Genomic DNA, 20,358 nt, shown 5'->3' with positions numbered 1-20,358 from the left:
ATCCTATGAAGCCCACTTAAAACCCTCAGCTAGTAGTTGTTTCTGGGGGGCTTCTCTCTTCATATTTCCAACCACAGACCATCCTACACCCACCTGTGTTGCCTCTACCATCAGAGGGGAACCACTCTAATTACCTTACCATGTCCTTCACCACATCCCCTACCAAGCATGTCCAACTCAGAAATAACATTTTTGTTAAATGGGCAGAGACTGGGGCTACAGCTGTGGATCAGGCAACACTGGGTCTGCTTCCTCCTTGTGTCTAAAGGCCCCCCTCAGCTCGTTCCTACCAATTACACAAGAGTGTCTCTCTGGGCCTGCTCTGTGTCCTTACAACTCAACTGCAGCCACCTGAGCCAATTTTGTATAATCTACGTAGTTCACTATCCCAACTGCACCAGGGGACATCACATATTACACATTTGCCCTGGGGTGAATGCACATGGACTCACACGGCCCCATCACTTTACCCACTCACCACTTGGCTGACATTTCCCAAAACACAGCAGGGAAGCACAGCAGACCTACCTTCACAGGAACATCCATAGGTAAATCACTTTGCTTTCCCAGCCCTCTTCACGTCCCTACTACCCCAGGAAATGCACACTGGTGTCCCCTGGCCTGTGACTACATTGTGATTCCCACCCTCCCCTCTGCCACATCTCTAAATATCACAACAAAGGCACTATACTCATACCCATCACACTGGGCACAGCCTTGGCCTCAGGGATGGGAGGAAAATGATTAGCATTCCACAACAAATAATTCAGGCTGACACCCACCTATCTGCCCTCACACACATCCAAAACGTACACAGAGTTCTCTCTGACGGAAACCCCTTGGATCCCCAGCTCAGAAGGCTTCCAGGTGATTATCTAGAGGAAGGGTCTGTGCCATCTGAAGCACCTCCTGTTGCACGTGTATTAACAACTCCGCCCAGTACAGGACCATCTCCAACATATACTTCAAGACATCCAGGTTTTTAATAAGACGCATGTAGTTAATCGCATTCCCAACTTCAGGAATATCCACACTTTTCTCATGGCAAGACTCTTCCAAATGGGGAAATGGCTTGACATGGGGTTTCAAACCATAATTTGTGTCTTAGCTAGAATTTTTCTTCATAAAATGCACATCAAATTGGTTGGAACAGACCTCCCCCCAACTTTCATGTACCCACTGCCCAAGACACATGAAGCTGAGCACCTCAACCTCTGTCCCCTTTCCTCATGCAGACTGATTTCCATGGCCTTCAAGTATGCCACGTACCCCAGGCCCTGTGAGTAATAAAATCTTTATTTTCTATCTTGGTCTCTTCTGATTACTACAGTATACTCCATAGGAGAAAAAAAAAAAAAACCCTGTAACAAAGGGAAATTGTGGAGAAAGGCATGTAGATCCATCTCCTCACTCCAACTTAGAAGGAAATATAAAATCATAAATTTGAATTACCATCTGATCCCAGTGGGAACAAATTTTTGTTCTGAATCTTCTCACGTCTTCAGGATACCACAACAAGAACAGAATACAAACAAACAAAATTTAATAATTAAAAAAAAAAACAAAACCTACATTTTAAGTGAAAACAGGAGGCAGTAGTCTTTGGAAACTGAGTTCTGTAGACATGCTGGCAAAGGCAATGCCAAAAGGAAAAACTGTTCCCAAAAGTTATGAAGGTGCCACAAGACAACCGGGGCTGCACACGGGACCTAGGTGGCTCTCAAAAGTGTCCAGAAAATATTCCCATCCATAAGGAGCTGGCACTAGCCTGGGAAAGAACATCTGTGAGTGGGACCAATGTTCACGACGGCAGACACCTAGGAGGTGCCAATACACTAGTCTCAGACACGACGTGGATAATGCTAGCCAAATATAACTTGTAAAAGCATGTGCACCTGACCAATTGCACATGCTGATACACACACTCACACACAAACACATATACACTCTCATGCACATATACACACACATATAAACAAATACACATATACATCTACACAGATGCACATACACATACACACACAGAATCCAGAATCTCCATGCCAAAATTAGGAAACATACAAAGAACCAAGAAAAGGCAGTATATTTTCATGAGAAAAGAAAATCAATCATCTGCAATGAACCAGAAGTTGTAACTAACAAATGAGGATTTAAAAACAGCTCTTTTAGTTTTCCTGAGTGAAGTAAACAAAACATGCAGATCTCAGGGAGTTGGGAAGTTTCAGCAGATAAACAGAAATAATAGAAGAGAACAAAATGGACATTCTGGAACTGAAAACTACAATGTCTAAAATAAAAAATTCATTGATGGACTTAACAACTAAATGAACATGACAAAGGAAAGAGTAAGTGAACTTGAATCTAGAGGAATAGAAATCATCTGAAGTGAAGAATAGAGACAACGAGATTTTAAAAACAATGAACAGAACTTTGGAGATCTGTTAGATGATTCACATGGTCGCTTACAACTGGAATCTCAGGAGACCAGAGAGCAAATGGTACAGAAGGAAATTTGAAGACATGATGGCCAAAAATTTTCCCAATTTGATAAAGGACAGAAATCTGCAGGATAAAGACACAAAAGGAACACCAAGCAGAACATACACAAAGAAGCCCATGCTGAGGTGCATCTCTGTCAAAGTGCTGGGAACCAAATCCAGAGAGCAGGAGAACGACCCATTACCTACAGGGAACCAATGGTCCAGTTAATTGCTGAGTCCTCATCAAAAATTATGGAGGCTAGAAAATGGTGAAACATCTTTAAAGTGCTGACTAAAAAAAAGAAAGAAAGAAAAAGAAAGGTACTTTCAAGTGAAAGAAAACAGAGAACTGGTACAGCAGACTGCACCACAAGAAAAGTAAAAGTTCTTCAGCCTGAAGGGAAGTGACATCGGGTGGAAACTCAGGACATGAGCAAGGAACAACAGCAGTGGAGATGAAAGTACTGGGGAAAGACAAAAGACTTTAAAAATTAAACTTTATTTTTTAAAGTAGTTTTAGGTTCACAGCAATATTGAGCAAAAAAGAGAGGGAGTTCCCACTTACACCATCCCCAAACATGCACAACCTTCCCACTACCTACTTCCACACAGAGCGGTAGCAACAGCAGGTTCTCCGCTGACACAGTGTCATCAGCCAGAGTCTAAGTTCACGTTATAGATCACTCTTCATTCTGTACATTCCATAGGTTTTAAAAAATGTTATCTGACACGTGTCCACCACGGTAGTATCACAGTGTGGTTTCACTGCCTTAAAGTCCTCTGTGCTCCCCTGCTCATCCCTCCCTTCCCTATTCCCTGGCAACCGCTGATCTCTGTGCCTTCCCCAGTTTTGCCTTTCCCAGGATGTCATACACTTGGAATCATATAGTATACAGTCATCCCTTGGTATATGTGGGGGATTGGTTCCAGGAACTCCCCCCCCCACCATGTACCCAGATCCAAGCATACTCATGTCTTGCAGTCAGCCCTGTGGAACCTGCTTATATGAAAAGTCAGTCCTCTGTATACATGGGTTTCACATCCCAATTATACTGTATTTTCAGTCTGTTTGGTTGAAAAAAATCCAAGTATAAGTGGACCCTCATAGTTCAAAGCCATGTTGTTCAAGGGTCAACAGTACAGCCTTTTCATGTTGCCTTCTTTCACTCAGTGGTATGCATTTAAGGTTCCTTCATGTCTTTTATGGCTTGGTAGCTCTTTTTTTTTTTTTTTTTAGTCCTGAATCAATATTCCATTGTCTGGATATACCAGTTCTATTTATCCATTCATCTACTGAAGAACATCTTGGGTGCTTCTAAGATTTGGCAATTATGAATAAAGCTGCTACATAAACCTGTGTGCAGGTTTGTGTGCAGACACAAATTTTCAGTTCATTTAGATAAATACCAAGGGATACAACTGCTAGACTGTATGGTAAGGGTATGTTTAGGTTGGTAAGACTGTCAAACTGTCTTCCAAAGTGGCAGTACCATTTGGCATTCCCACCAGCAATGAGTGAGAGTTCCTGTTGCTCCACATCCTGGCCAGCACTAGGTACTGTTCAGTGTTGTAGGTTTTGGTCATTTTAACAGGTGTGTGATGGCATCACATTGTTTTAATTTGCAATTTCTTAATGATATATGACACTGAATATCTTTTCATATGCCCACTTCTCACCTGTATATCTTTTTTGGTTAGGTTTCTGTTCAGGTCTTTTATCCATTTTTTAACTTGGTTGATCACTTTCATATTGTTGAGTTTTAAGAGGTTTCTTTTTTTTAATATTATATTTTGGGTAACAACCATTTATTGGATGTGCTTTCTGCAGATATTTTCTTCTAATCTATGGTCTATCTTCTCATTCTCTTAAAGTTGTCTTTCATGGAACAGAAGATTTTTATTTTAATGAAGGCCAGCTTGTCAACTATTTCTTTCATGGATCATGCCTTTGGTGTTATGTCTACCCCAGGTACCTAGATTTTCTCCTATCTAGGAGTTTTATATTTTTACATTTAGGTTTATGATCCATTTTGCTATAGATAGAATTGTGTCCCTCCCCCTCAATCCTCTGTTCATATATTGAAGCCCTAACCTCCAATATAATGGTATTTGGAGATGGGGCCTTTGTGAGGTAGTTAGGGTTAGATGAGGTCATGATGGTGGGGCCCTCATGATGGGATTAGTGCTCTTATTTTTTTTTTTTTTTTTTTTGAGACAGGGTCTCACTTTGTTGCCCAGGCTAGAGTGAGTGCTGTGGTGTCAGCCTAGCTCACAGCAACCTCACACTCCTGGGCTCCAGCGATCCTGCTGCCTCAGCCTCCCGAGTAGCTGGGACTACAGGCATGCGCCACCATGCCCGGCTAATTTTTTCTATATATATATATTAGTTGGCCAATTAATTTCTTTCTATTTATAGTAGAAACGGGGTCTCACTCTTGCTCAGGGTGGTTTCAAACTCCTGACCTCGAGCAATCCGCCCACCTCGGCCTCCCAGAGTGCTAGGATTACAGGAGTGAGCCACTGTGCCCGGCCGGATTAGTGCTCTTATTAAGAAGAGATACCAGGCTGGGTGCAGTGGCTCATGCCTGTAATCCCAGCACTTTGGGAGGCTGAGCAGGATTGCTTGTGACCAGGAGTTTGAGACCAACCTGAGCAACACAGCAAGACCCAGTATCTATTAAAAAAATTAAAAATCAGCAGGCATGGTGGCATGTGACTATAGTCCGAGCTATTAAAGAGGCTGAGGCAGTAGGATTGCTTGAGCCTGGGAGCTGGAGGTTACAGTGAGCTCTGATTGTGCCACTGCACTCCAGCCTCTCAGTGACAGAGCAAGATCCTATGTCACCAAAAAAAAAAAAAAAAAGAAAGAAAAGAAAGAAAGAAAGAGATAGATACCAGACAACTAATTTGCCCTCTCTCCACCATGTGAGGACACAGTGAGAAAGCAGCTATCTGTTGTATGCCAGTAAAGAAAGCCCTCACCAGAAACTGACCATGCTAGCACCTTGATCTTAGACTTCCTGCCTTAAGAACTGTGAGAAAATGAATGTTTGTTATTTCAGCATCCTGTCAATATCTACAAAATAACCTGTTATTGATCCAGATTGTGTTGCATCTACAAATCAAGTTGAAAACTGACATCCTGACAATACTGACTTTTATTTAAAAAAAATTTTTTTTGCTACCATAGCAATTGAATTTCAAATATTGACTCTTCTTATCCATGAACACAGAATATCTCTCCATTTCTTGAGTTCTCCTTTGATATCTTTTCATCAGAGTTTTGTATTTTTCCTCATATAGATTATATATTTTGTTAGATTTATACCTAAGTTATTTTATTTTTGCTGGTGCTAATGTAAACTACAATATATATTTAATATCAAATTCCACATGTTCATTGCTGGTATAAAGACAGTGACTGACTTTTGTGTGTTAACCTTATACCCTGCAACCTTATGAAAATCACTTTTTAGGCTGGGTGCAGTGGCTCACACCTGTAATCCTAGTACTTTGGAAGGCTGAGGCAGGAGAATTGCTTGAGGCTAGGAGTTTGAGATATAGTTCCAGGAGTCTTTTTGTTGATTCATTCAGATTTCCACATAGATGATCATGTCATCTATAAACAAAGACAGTTTTATTTCTTCCTTCTCAGTATCTATACCTTTTATTTCCTTTTTGTGTCTTATTGCATCAGCTAGGACCTCTAGTACAATGTTGAAAAGCAGTGGTTAGAATGGATATTCTTACCTTGTTCCTGATCTTGGCAGGAAAGCTTCAAGTTTCCTACCATTAATTATTAGGTTATTAAGTATGAAATGTCCAATTTCCTTAAGTACTAAGTTTGACAGTTGAGATCTGATATTTCACTTTGACACTTGTTTTATTTTTATTGTAAAGGTACATCCTTAGTCTTTCAAACACACATTTTGGCTTGTGATTATCTCTCACATTTTTTTTAGGGCAATTTTTGTGAAATCATGGATATTGGTGTTATTTTTTAATATGGGTTCTGTCATAAAACCAATGCAGCATAGACAACTCAAAATATCAATGAAGCACTTTGGAAGGATGTAGCTAATAAATATGCAGTACAATGATGGTTTGAGAAGTTCCATTCTGGTGAATTTTAATCTTGAAAATGAGCCATGTGGGCAACCTGAGACCAAGGTAGATAATGATGAGCTGAAAACTGTAGTGGAAGCGAATCCATCTCAACCTATGCATGAATTAGCAGCGAGGTTTGACATTACTATTCCAATAATATTGGACCATCTGAAACAAATCAGCAAAATAAAGAAGCTGGATAGATGGGTTCCACATGAATTAAATGAATGTCAGAAGAGAAATCACCACAAAGCTTGCCTTTCGCTGCTGTTACAACATAAAGGAGAACCATTTCTATATTGTATTGTTACACGTGATGAAAAATGGATTCTTTTTGACAATGGCAAGCTTTTGGCATAACGGTTGGATTAAGGTGAAATGCCAAAACAAAGTCCAAAACCGGATATTCATCAGAAAAAGCTAATGGTGTCTGTTTGGTGGTCCAACACTGGTGTTATCCATTATGGCATTATGAAACCTGGTCAACTGATTACAGTAGCAGATGTCTACTGCAACCAATTGGACAAAATTATGAGGATGCTTACGATTGAGCAGACGAGATTGAGCAATAGAGACAGGCCAATCCTCTCTCAAGACAAGCTCAACCACATGTCACACAAACAACACTGCTCAAACTACAGAAGCTGAACTTGGAAACTCTCTTGTCATCCACTGTATTCACCAGACTTTGCACCAACCGACTACCACTTTTTCCAGGCTTTGGACCACTTCTTGCAAGGAAAAATATTCAATTCTCAACAAGCTCTGGAAAACCGCCTTTTGTGATTTCATCACCACTTGCTCTCCAGGCTTCTTCAGTAATGGCATAAACAAGCTACTGTTAAGATGGCAAAACTGTGTCACTAGTTTAGGCACATTCTTTGATTAATTGTAATGCTTCTTGTTTGAGATATAATGAACGAAACTTTTGATTCCAAATCAGACATTTCATATTTAATGACCTAATATGCTGTTAACTACAGTTTTTTGTAGGTGCTTTTTAATAAGTTGAGTAAGTTCCCCTCTACTCCTAGTTTGTTGAGTTTTTATCAGGAATTGATGCTGGATTTTGTCATATGCTTTTTCTGCATCTCTTGATACATTCATGTGATTTTTCTTCTTTAGTCTGTTGATGTGGTCCATTACATTAATTGATTTTCTAATGTTGAACCATCCTTGCATACCTGGGATAAATTTCACTTGGTCATGCTGTATAATCCTGTGTATATACCGTTGGATTTGATTTGATATTATATTGGGGATTTCTGCATCCATGTTCATGAGAGATAATTGTCTAAAGTTTTCTTTACTTGTAATGTCTGGTTTTGGAGTTTGGGTAATGTTGGCTCCATAGAATGAAATCAGGAAGTAGTCCCTTTGCTTATATCTTCTAGAAGAGATTATAGAGAAATGGTGTAATTTCTTCTTTGAATATTTGGTAGAATTAATAAGTGAACCCTCTTGAGCCTGGTGGATTCTGTTTTCAAAGGTTATTAACTACTGATTCACTTTTGTTAACAGATATAGACATATTCACATTGCCTATTTCTTCTTGTGTTTGGGAGATTGTATAAATCAAGGAATTGGTTCATTTCATCTAAGTTATCAAATTTCTGGGCATAGAATTGTTCATAATATTACTTATTATTATTTAAATGTCCATGGGACATCTCTGTAATGATGTACCCTCTTTCATTTCTGATATTAGTTATCTGTGTCCACTTTTTCTCAGTTTAGCTAGACACTTATCGATTTTATTGATCTTTTCAAACAACCATCTTTTGGTTTTGTTGATTTTCTCTGTTGATTTCCTACTTTCAACTTCGTTGACTTCTGCTCTAATTTTTATTATTTCTTTTCTTGTGCAAATTAAACTCCAGGTTTAATTTGTTCTTCTTTTCTAATTTCCTGATATGGTGTGTAGATTATTCACTTTATATCTTTTCTGTTTTCTAATATATGTAATGCTATGAATGTCTAATTACTGTTTTCACCACATCCTGCAAATTTTGATGAGTTGTATTTGAATTTAATTCAAAATATTTTAGAATTTCTCTTCAGATTTCTTCTTTGACTAACATTTTATAAATATGTTGTTTACTGACCAAGTATTTTGGCATTTTCCAATTATCTTTGTTACTGATTTCTAATTTAATGTCACTGTGTTCTGAGAGCAAACACTATATGATTTCTAATATTTTAAATATGTTAAAGTGTGTTTGATGGCCCAGAATGTGGTATATCTTGGTGAATGTTCCCTGTGAGCTCAAGAAGAATGCATATTCTGCTGTAGGTGAATGAAGTAGTCTATAGTTATCAATTACCTCCAGTTAATTGATGGTGATGTTGAGCTCCACTATGTCCTTCCTAACTCTGCCTTCTGGATCTTTCTATCATAAAGATAGAAAAGTGCTGGAATCTCCAACTATAATAGTAGATTCATCTGTTTCTCCTTGCAGTTCTATCAGGGTTTTTTTTGTTTTTTGTTTGTTTTTTGAGATAGAGTCTCACTCTGTCACCCCGGCTAGAGTGCTGTGGCATCATCACAGCTCACTGAAACCCTAAACTCCTGGGCTCAAGTGATCCTCTTCCCTCAGCTTCCCGAGTAGTTGGGACTACAGGTGTGCACCACCACACCTAGCTATGTGGTGACATCTTGATAATGAGTGAGTATCCTGTGCTTCATCCACCTTTAGAAAAGAAAGGCTTCATACAACCAATTTTGAATCTGCACTCATTTGGGGTATATTATTTACAAGAGCCTTTCTGAAAAAACTACTAGAAGACAAGCTCCTGCCAACCAAGAAATGATAGAGAAATTATTGGTTAAAGGACTGGTAAACAATTAATACACCTAACTGCATATAAAAGACAGTAACAAAGGTGGCAACATGAGTAATGAAGTGTTATATGCTCTGACAGTGTAGAAACAATATAATCAATGAAAAATGGAGAAGAATGAGGAGGAAAAGGTAGAAAAGTAGAATAAGCCTACTGATAGTAGCTGGGAGTCAAAGCTAATACTTAGAGCTGATAAATCAAGTAGCAAAAGTATATTTAATGGAACAAAGGTAAACATTTAAAAAAGAATACTGGCTCAGTGAGGTGGCTCACGCCTCTAACCCTAGCACTCTGTGAGGCTGAGGCAAGAAGATTGCTTGAGCTTTGGATTTCAAGACCAGTCTGAGCAAGAGCAAGACCCTGTCTCTACTAAAAATAGAAAAATCAGCCAGGCATTGTGGTGCAAGCCTGTAGTCCCAGCTACTTGGGAGGCTGAAGCAGCAAGATCACTTGAACCCAGGAGTTTGAGGTTGCAGGGAGCTATGATGCCACTCTTGCACTCTAGCCCAGGGTGACAGAGCAAGACTTTATCTTGAAAAGAAAAAAATTTAATAAAAAAGAATACTATTAACTAAAATTGGGGGATGGAAGAAAGAATGGGATAAAGGAGAAAAGGACATGGTAGGGAACCACTAACTATTGTCAAAAAAAAGAGGGAAAGAAATATATAAACAAAGGAATGAAAGTGTTATCAAGGTAACTGCTAAAACAAAAATATCTTCTGATCAGAAGAATTATACATGTTTTCAAAGCAAAGCAAAAAGACCAGCAAGAAAAAGTATTTTCAAGTATGTGCATGTGCTTGCACAGGTATGGGGTATGTGTCTGTCTGAGACTGGCCCAGGAGGAGGCCATGGACGTGTACACCATTATCCAGGTGGCCCCTCACTTGAAGCCTCTGAAGGCAGGGTTGGGACAGCATGCCTGGGACTGGCCACCCGTCCACTCTCACCTTTCTGGCAGCTTCTCAAGACCTCTGGTTCCTTAGCTCCCAGAAGATCCACGACCCACAGCTCCTCCCCTTGCTCCAGCTGGGAAATCAGTTCCGGCTTAGGGACAGGGAATCCTGTAGAGGGTGAGGACACTGGGTGAGCCAGTGTGGCCTCTAGGCCAGGTGAGTGGAGACGTACCCTGTGTGCGTGTCTGTATGTGTGTTGGCCAGGGGAGCCCATGTGCTGAGAGTGAGTGAAGGAGAATCCACTCATTAGTTCTCCTGCCCCTGGAGACACCAATGGGGCCACTGGCAATAGGAATGAAGTCCCTAGAATTGGGGAGCAAGGCAGGGCCTCCCATGGAGAATGTTCCTTCTGCAGAGATGAAATTGATACTGGGGGACAAGGGGCAAGACCCTCTTCTTTGGGATCCAAAGCAGCCTCCCAAGCTCCTTAGAGGCCCCCCACTGCAAACTAAGGAGGCCAGGCACAGAGAGCCTCACCCAGGGAGGCCACGTTCCCGTAGTTCTCCAGCATCACATCCCTGTACAGCGCCCGCTGCTGGGGGCCCAGCTGCTGCCCCTCCGCCTGAGAGAAGTACACGGCCACATCCTGGAAGGTCAGCGGCATCTGCTCCTGGAACAACACATTGTTGCTGCCTCGGTCCAAGTCCACTGGGTGGCGGACTATGCTACAGGGGCCTTGGCCTAGTGGAGCCCCATCACCCAGAGCCCTCCTGCAGTCGGTATGAACCCTGTGCTAGCAGATCCCTGAAGAGAGCCAAGGACTAGCTGACTTCAGCCATGGGGACCCAGCTGAACTCAGAGCTCCTCTCCCTGGGGGAGGCTGTGAGTCTACACCTCAGAACCCTTTCCTTGGGGGTGCTAGACTACCTGGCTTTACCACCTGCTGAGCTCACAGCTCCAGAGGAGAGCAGCTTCTGATGGGGGAAAGGATGAAGAAAGATGTTGGAGGGGGAGGTCAGGGAGGATGCTTAACTCACCTGAGGCCCTAGAAGCTGCTATCTTGGGGACATTGACCACTGTGGGATCTAAGGAAAGATAAGAGGCTGCCCTGGCCTCAGGTCCCCCCACAACTTATCCTCTGCAGGAAGGGGGACCTAGAATCAGCTCCAATCAGCAAGGGGAATGGAGGGGTGGCCAGGAGGTAGAAATTGATTCCTAGTGTGGCCTCTCTGCTGGTGAGAAATGTTACTTATATAAATTTTAAGAAGCAGGTCATTACACAACAGGAGCCAACATGTGCCCTACTGCCCAGCTACTCCCGAAATCCTGGAGCTGCAAGAGTGAGAGCTCCGGTGAGGTCCAGTGACTCCCAGGTAAGGAGTGAAACCTGGCAGCTCCAGTGGTCCACACCAGCTGAGGGCCCTGGAATTGGAGAACAGGACCGTTCTAGCTTCCTGGACCAACTTGTGACAAACAGTGACATGAAAGTAGAAGGTTGCGCATCCTCCACCCAACAGGGCTGAGAATGTGTAAGGGTGGCAGGTGGGGTGTGCAACCGAGGGTCCCCGGCTCTAAGTGAGGCCAGCAGCCTGCTGTCATTCTTAGTCTGTCCTCCCAGCCTCTTAGGTCGGCCTAAGCTGTAATCACCCCCTCATTCTCCCAACAGCCTCCTTCGGCCTCTCCAGTTGGTCGGTGGCTCCCCAAGGCACCGAGGACTAAAGGCCCTCTTGGACAGGGCCGCCTGCCTCCCCTCGCCCTCGGCACTTTTGCACGGCTGCCCCTTCCTCCATTGCCCCTGGCAAGACCCAGCGACCTGGGCTGAACCCCCGCGAGGTTCCCTGAGGTGACCCACCTGCGTGCCCCTTCTCTGCCCGCCCATCAAACCAGCCTGCTTGGCCCTGGACCTCTACGGTCGGACGCCATCCCACCTGCTCGCTCGGACCCTGGCCGCCCACAGCCTCCCCGGGCTGCAAGAGGAGCGGGAGGAAGCCTCGCCTCCGGTCCCGGGCCCACCGATAGGGAGAGCTCTGCACGCTCTGTGCTGCCAGGCGGAGCCGAGCCCATAAGCCAGCAGGTCCACAGCACCCGGCCGGGACCCAGGGGCAAGCCTTGACGTAAAGGGGCGGGGCGGGCTTGGCCCGCGCCGGCGTGTCGCCCTCCAGGACCGTCGCCGGAAACAGGCTGAGGCCCCACCCCCACGCTTCCGGGGCTGCTCTAGGATAGCCAAATGGCCATACTGTCTATGGTCGGCGGATAGTGGTGGCTGGGGCACACGAAGTGGGAGGTGGGGAGACGGAGGAGAAGGGGAGGGAGGGCCGAGGAGTGGAGGACGGGGTTGGGGAGGAAGAGAAAGAGGGAGAACGGGAGGGGGGTGAAGGGAGGGCTGGGCAGCGGGTGGGGAAAGGGGAAGGCAGGTCACTGGGGAGGATGGGGAGGAGGAGAGGTAGGGCAGGTCAGGGTTAGCTAGGAATATGAGAAAGGAAGGGAAGGAGAAGAGAAGAAAGGGCGGGGAAGAGGGGAGGGCGGACAGGAGGTGGGGGAGGAGTAGAGGTGAAGGAGGAGGGGAGAAGGGGTGGGCTGGGGGGAGGAAGAGTGAAAAGACTGGGTGGGGGGAGAAGGGGCTGGAGTGGGAGGGGAGGGAGAGGAGTAAGGGAAAGGGTGGGGTAGGGGGAGGGGAGAAAGACCTGGGAGCAGGGAGGAGGGGAAGGGAAGGCTTGGCCTTGGCGTCCACAGTCCACGCCTCTGGCTGTACTCCAGGCTTTGTCCCAGTCTGTCCGCCACACATCATATATTCTGCTTCATCATAACAGCAAAAAAGTTGCATATGAAGATATCTAGTAGAGCGTGATTTCACAAATAGCACTTAAGTTTAGGAGGCAGCGTCCAGGATGGTGGAAGAAGGGAAGAAGCTAACAGCGATCTTGTCTGCAATATGCTGTAGACTGGGAGAATCAAGCCTCAAATTTTAGGTGTGAGCTTGAGGTAGTGAAGATGGAGGACTGTGTTTTTTTTTTTTTTTTTTTTTTTTTTTTTGAGACAGATTCTTGCTTTATTGCCCAGGTTAGAGTGAGTGCCCTGGCGTCAGCCTAGCTCACAGCAACCTCAAACTCCTGGGCTCAAGCAATCCTGCTGCCTCAGCCTCCCAAGTAGCTGGGAGTACAGGCATGTGCCACCACACCAGGCTAATTTTTTCTATATATATTAGTTGGCCAATTAATTTCTTCCTGTTTATAGTAGAGACGGGGTCTCGCTCTTGCTCAGGCTGGTTTTGAACTCCTGACCTCAAGCAATCCGCCTGCCTCGGCCTCTCAGAGTGCTAGGATTACAGGCGTGAGCCACCGAGCCCGGCCAGGACTGTCTTAAAAGTCTAAAATATCCTCAAACTTCTTAAACAGGAAAATAAAAAAAAAAAAAAAAAAAAGTCTAAAATAAGCACCATGCAAACTCAACACATGATTAAAAAGCTGCCATACATCATTAATATTCAGCGCTGGGGACAAGATGGTAGGAGTGTGATTAGTACAATCTTGAAAATGAATTAAGCTGCATATAAAGATCACTTAAACACGTAATCTGGGAATCAACCCCAAGGAAATAACAAAAGTTATAGATGAGGGTAACCATCTCAGAGTTGTTTTGTTTTGGCTTTTTTAGAGACTGGGTCTTGCTCTATTGCCCAGGCTGGAGTGCACTGGTGTCATCATAGCTCACTGCAGCCTCCAACTCCTGGGCTGTAGCAATCCTCCCGCCTCAGCCTCCCAAGTAGCTGGGACTGGTGCACCACCAAGCCCCAGCCCAATGCTGTTTTTCTTTTTAATGGGAAAATTTGGAAAAATCTTATTTATAGAGGGGGAAACTTGGGAAATACTTTTCTATGCTAAAGGAATAGGTAAATCAATTTTCTTTTGTACCCTCAGTTGATGGTTGTACAACCATTCTATGTGGTTTTTTTTTTTGTTTTTTGTTTTTTTCTATTTGAGACAGGGTTTCACTCTTGTCTGGGCTAGAGTACTGTGGCATCAGCCTAGGTCACAGCGACCTCAAACTCCTGGGCTCAAGCAATCCTGCCTCAACCTCCCGAGTAGCTGGGACTACAGGCATGCGCCACCATGCCTGGCTAATTTTTTCGATATATTTTTATATTTTATCTTGCTTTGTTGCCCAGGCTAGAGTGAGTGCGTGGTGTCAGCCTAGCTTACAGCAACCTCAAACTCCTGGGCTCAGCCTAGCTTATAGCAACCTCAAACTCAAGTAATCCTGCTGCCTCAGCCTCTGAGTAGCTGGGACTACAGGCATGCGCCATCATGCCCGGCTAATTTTTTCTATATATATTAGTTGCCCAATTAATTTCTGTCTAATTTTAGTAGAGACGGGGTCTTGCTCTCACTAAGGCTGGTTTCGAACTCCTGACCTCAAGCAGTCCACCCGCCTTGGCCTCCCAGAGTGCTAGGATTACATTCGTGAGCCACTGAGCCCAGCCAGAAAACTTCCTCCTTATCCATTTCCAAGAGAACACACAGGTGGCTCTTGGCTGCCATCAACCAGAGGTTCCTTAGGGCAACAGGGATGTATTTTTTCAGGGGTCAGTGACATTTGAACACGTGGCCATGTGTTACACAAGGAAGGAATGGATGTGTCTAGCTCTTCACCGAAAGGATGTGGACAAGGATGTGATACTGAAGAATTATGGGAACTTGATGTGGCTGGGTAGGCACCACTCACCCGACACACACCTCTGGGCTCTCAGTGTGCTTGGTTGTTCAGAGTTGTGGAGGTTTCATGTTTTCTAGACCTAGAAACAGGACCCTTTCTCCAGGTGATAGCCCAAGCTCCATAGAGAGGAAGGAGGCTGGGCCTGAGGCAGCCCCTCTTTCTGAGTTCCCTAATGATTTTGTACCAATCAATGTTTGGAAGCCAGCTCTGGAGAGGAAGGCAGAGCTGGGTATACGTTAGAAGGCATCATCTGAAAGAATAGAGCACTGTGAGGACTGACAGATGGGAGAGAACAAGGGAAAGGAGGAAATTAGGGTCTCAAGGATGGGGCCTACACAGAACATAAAGGATGTCCCTGGGAAGCCAGTACTGTGCCTTTGAGAGGTCAGGGTGGGAACTGGGGAGTGCTCTGGCGATGGCCAGGCCACAGACTGCGAGTGAGTGTTCGATGGGGAGGGCCTGCCTAGGAGCTGGAAAAGGAGGTAGGTGCTGTGTTTTCTCTTTTTTTTTTTTTTTTTTTTGAGACAGAGTCTCACTTTGTTGCCCAGGCTAGAGTGAGTGCCATGGCGTCAGCCTAGCTCACAGCAACCTCAAACTCCTGGGCTCAAGCGATCCTTCTGCCTCAGCCTCCCGAGTAGCTGGGACTACAGGCATGCACCACCACGCCCGGCTAATTTTTTTGTATATATATTAGTTGGCCAATTAATTTGTTTCTATTTATAGTAGAGACGGGGTCTCGCTCTTGCTCAGGTTGGTTTCGAACTCCTGAACTCAAAGGATCCGCCCGCCTCGGCCTCCCAGAGAGCTAGGATTACAGGCGCCCGCCTCGGCCTCCCAGAGAGCTAGGATTACAGGCGTGAGCCACCGTGCCCGGCCAGGTGCTGTGTTTTCTGAGCTACTGGGATGGGTCCAATGGGAATCTCTGAACCACTCTTCCACACTTTTAGTAGTTATTCTACTTGAGCCTTTCTCAGGCCTTCACAACCTTCACTCGTCTTTTTTCTCTCATTTCCCTGTCCCTTTTACGTTTAGTTCTGAAAACTTCAGCTTGTCTCTACCACTTCTCTTAGTTAAATCCTGCCCCTCCATCCATCCCCATTCCTTTTCTTCTTGACATATTAGTATCTCCACCTTAATCACCGCTTCTCCCTAGCATCCTCTCTGGAGACCAGAAATCATTTTTGCTCTTTAAATATTACTGTTAAGTGATTGTCCTTGTCCATTGCCTGCACAGTGGGTGGTCATGTTTACATTTTCTTTTCCTTTTTTTTCCCTTCCAGATTCCTTAGTGGGGGTCGAGAATGAACAATTCTTTAAAAAAGATTTCTGACATAGCCACACATGAAATATTAGAAACACTACTTCAGGATTTCCCACCAAGATCTGAGGCCAATGGAAATGTCAGACAAGCATCAGCAAAATGCTTTGACGAAGTTTCTAACTTGGGAGAAAGGTTTTAGTGAAATGGCCATATGCCAGGAGGAAATGCTAACCTGGAAGAGTGGCAATGTAATGAATTTGGAGAAAACTTCAGTTGGAAGTCAAATCTAAATAGAAAGAAATAAGTGCTAGGCAACCAGGCCACAGAACAAACCGTACAGCGGAGCCTGGGACCTGCTGTGGCCGTCAGGTCCCCACAACGCAAGCAGCTAGGTCAGGCGGGGCCCGGCCGGGCGGGGGCGGAGCCTGGGCGGCCCGGGCCTGGTGGGAGGGCAGGGCGGGGCGGGGCCTGGAGGGCGGGACCGAGGCCGGGCCGAGTCAGGGAGCACCCCGGCCGGGCTCCGCGCGGACTACGCTCAGCCACTCTGGCCCAAGGACCACAGAGGGGTGGGCGGGTCCTCCCATTTTCCTAGAGTGACCCGGAAGTGACTCTGGGGCGCTTCCGGGAACTAGGCACCGTTTCTGGCGGGTGCCGCGTAGCTGCTTTCTGCTGAGGCTGTTCCTGACCACTTTCTCCAGGTCGGTGGCCGGTTGCTCCCGGCGAGGTGGGACTGGGGATGGCTGAGCAGGGCTCGGCCCCTTGGCCACCATGCCCAGGGAGCTCTGGAGACTGCGGGGCTTTTCCGCGGGCGGAGCGCGAGCCGGAGGTTGACCTGAGCTGCGGGCGGGGGCGGACGGCTCTAGAGCGCCGACCTCTACTGCTTGCGCCGGTGCCTCGACGTCCCAGAACGGTGGTGTCACAACCCTTTTAGAGCCGAGGGGACGGCGTCTGGATGCGAGCCAAGCCTGCCTCCAGGCCGCCGTGTGACTGGAAGCGGGGCAGCGCGAAGGCCGTTTTCGTGGGAGGTCATACCTTCCACGAACAGGGCGTGAGCAGCAGGATCCCTGATACTGGCGACGCAGTGGAGTTGGCAGGGGATGGTCGTTAACTGCCAGGGCGAGGGGCCCCAGCCTTCCTGGGAGAATAGGGGGCAATGAAGCCCGTAGAGAACTCTATGTGCTTCCATGGCTCCATCAGCGCTCCATGCGCCCCAGTCCCGTTGTGCTATGGGTATTCTGGGCCTGACCAAGTGCCTCGGGGACAGGAGTTGTGCTCTGTTGATCTCTGCTCCAGCACCTGGTGACATTGAGGTGAGCAGGTGCACTCTTCTCTTGCATAAGCAGGTGCCCAAGATGATGTCCGTTAGGTAATGTCACAGCTCTCTTTTTTAGATGCCACACATACTTCTGTTGCCACCTCTTGCCTGGGGTGGGGTGGGGTGGGGCTGTGTGTGTATCCCAATTCTGTGCTGGAAAGAGAGGGGCCTTCTGAATAGACAGGTCTAGCTAGGTTCTAGTCCTTGACTTTGTGTGTGGAGTCTTGATTTCCTCATCTGTGAGGTGTGAGTAATAATTGGTTCTTGTAGAGCTATTGTGAGAATTCAAGGTTGAGTGGTTAAGTGTGGTCAGTGGGGGCAGCTGCTGTGTCCCTCTGCTCCCTGAGCTTTCTCCTAGTTCATTTTTTCATCTGTTATTTATTTGGAGAACTTATGTGCTTGTTTCCTGGTCCTCATCCCCTGTTCCTCTTGTCTTCCAACTCCTGCTTGTCCTTCATGTCTAAGATATCACTTCTTTTGGGAGGCCTCCCCTCTTACTGGGACTGATGTGGTCCCCTCTGCCACCTGCTCTCAGGGACACTTTCCCAGTACGCATAACATTGACTGCCATTGATAGTTCACACTGTCAGCATCCTAAGGACAGGGACCACATCAATCCTCATTCATTGACCCAAAGGACATGGGAGTCACTGGTCTTCTCTACCCTCCCCCCAGGCATCTACATCTTAGACTTCCTTTCTGGGCAGACTGATCAAGGAGGAGGAAGCAGCAATGTCTGCCGTGGGTGTTGCATCTTCCTACCTGCATCATCTTGGTGACAGTCACAGTGGCCAGGTGAATTTTCTGGGGGCCCAGCTCCCTCCAGGGGTGGCAGCAATGGCCCGGCTCCTGGAGGACCTGGACAGAAGCACATTCAGAAAGCTACTGAAGCTTGTGGTCAGCAGTATGCAGGGGGAGGACTGCCGGGAGGCCGTACATCATCTTGGGGCCAGTGCCAACCTGCCAGAGGAGCAGCTGAGCACCCTACTTGCAGGTGTGCACACTCTGCTCAAGCAAGCCCTCCGGCTGCCCCTCGCCAGCCTGAAGCCTGAAACCTTCAAGGACCAGCTCCAGGAGCTCTCTATCCCCCAAGACTTGGTTGAGGAGTTGACCAGCGTGGTATTTGGGAGCCAGCGACCCCTCCTTGACTTTGTGGCCCAACAGCAGGGGACCTGGCTGCCCCACATGGCTGACTTTCGGTGGAGGGTGGATGTGGCAATCTCTACCAGCACCCTAGCTCGCTCCCTGCAGCCGAGCGTCCTGATACAGCTGAAGCTTTCAGATGGGTCTGCACACCGCTTCGAAGTCCCCACAGCCAAGTTCCAGGAGCTACGGTACAGTGTGGCCCTGGTTCTAAAAGAGATGGCGGATCTGGAGAAGAGGTGTGAGCGCAAACTACAGGACTGAACCCTCACTTGGCCAGTCCCATTCAGGTCAGCTGAGGAGGACAGGTGCCTCAGATGGTGCCAAAGTGTAGCTGGCTCTTCCCAGGCTATCCTGCCCTATGAGGCAGACTTTTCAGTGAGAGTGTTTGAATGTAATTTTGTAATTTTCTGTTTAATTGAAAAAGACAGCTGTACTTTTCATTTTTTAGAAGTAAAGCACGTATAAAAAGCATGTTTCTATAGGTGGGTTTTTTTTTTTTTTTGAGACAGAGTCTCGCTTTGTTGTCCAGGCTAGAGTGAGTGCCGTGGCGTCAGCCTAGCTCACAGCAACCTCAAACTCCTGGGCTCGAGCGATCCTTCTGCCTCAGTCTCCCGAGTAGCTGGGACTACAGGCATGAGCCACCATGCCCGGCTAATTTTTTTATATATATATATCAGTTGGCCAATTAATTTCTTTCTATTTATAGTAGAGACGGGGTCTCGCTCTTGCTCAGGCTGGTTTTGAACTCCTGACCTTGAGCAATCCGCCCGCCTCGGCCTCCCAAGAGCTAGGATTACAGGCGTGAGCCACCGCGCCCGGCCTATAGGTGGGTTTTAAACTGCACACCATCCCCTGGCCATTGGTCTTTGTTGCTGGGTGTGGTCATGAGTGGCCAGGTCAAGGTCTGGGGTCTAGGTCAAGGCCCTTTGTGGACACTATGAGTTTTCTCAGCCTGGCCCCTTGTAGCATTTGAGCTTTTCTGCTCATTTGCTTTTGTGATTCCTGTTTTAGGGTAGACATTTTGATTCATTCTCCTGTCTTGAGTCCTTGCTCTCATGGAGCTGACATTCTGGTGGGGGTAGTGAACATATACTTTTACATATTATTACAAAATGCATAGTGAAAACCTAGTATAGCTTGTCAGAGGAGGGTGAGCAATGCTGTAAATAGAAGAGACTCTAGGTGATGGGGTGGCCTTTCTTGAAGATATGACATCTGAGCAAAAACTCCAAGGAGGCAAGGGAAGGCAGGTCAGACGGGATGGCTAGCGCACAGGCCACCAGTGGAGGGAGGCCTGACATGAAAGGCTGAGTGGCTGCAGCCAATTGGGAGGAAGTCCTTGGAGGGAGGTGAAATTGGAGAGGGTCAGGGCCTGAGGGCCTTTGTAAGGACTATGGCTCAATTCTTCATGAACCTTAACATTTGTACTCCCATAATATGCTGAAATATAAAAAAATAAAATAAAAATAAAAATTATCCATGAAACAGGGAGCCCTTTGAGAGTTTTCAGCGGAGAACGGACATGATCTGGTGATTGTTTAAAAGGATAACACTGGTTGCTGGGTGCGGTACCTCATGCCTGTAATTCTAGCACTTT

General features: G+C 46.1%; 2 protein-coding genes across 2 annotated transcripts in view; one reads left to right on the top strand and one right to left on the bottom strand.

Moving 5' to 3' along the window:
* Positions 1–12,446, bottom strand: part of LOC105868904 (uncharacterized) — a 28,892-nt gene extending 16,446 nt beyond the window's left edge. The window contains exons 1-3 of the mRNA XM_076004910.1: positions 12,255–12,446; positions 10,864–10,996; positions 10,381–10,494 (exon numbers count right to left, since the gene is read on the bottom strand). Coding sequence (XP_075861025.1) covers positions 10,381–10,494; positions 10,864–10,990 — 241 coding nt within the window. The 5' untranslated portion in view covers positions 10,991–10,996; positions 12,255–12,446. The remainder of the gene's footprint in view (positions 1–10,380; positions 10,495–10,863; positions 10,997–12,254) is intronic.
* A 4,435-nt stretch (positions 12,447–16,881) lies between these two features.
* On the top strand, positions 16,882–19,232 carry COMMD5 (COMM domain containing 5). The gene is made up of 2 exons (XM_012760326.3): positions 16,882–16,998; positions 18,291–19,232. Exon 2 carries the CDS (start codon positions 18,348–18,350, stop codon positions 19,020–19,022), a length of 675 nt encoding a protein of 224 aa, XP_012615780.2. The 5' UTR covers positions 16,882–16,998; positions 18,291–18,347; the 3' UTR covers positions 19,023–19,232.
* The last annotated feature ends 1,126 nt before the right edge of the window (positions 19,233–20,358 follow it).

This window comes from Microcebus murinus, chromosome 7, assembly GCF_040939455.1.
Source record: "Microcebus murinus isolate Inina chromosome 7, M.murinus_Inina_mat1.0, whole genome shotgun sequence".
NCBI lineage: Eukaryota > Metazoa > Chordata > Mammalia > Primates > Cheirogaleidae > Microcebus > Microcebus murinus.
Note: the sequence above shows the minus strand (reverse complement) of the source record. Positions and strands in the feature narration are given on the sequence as shown.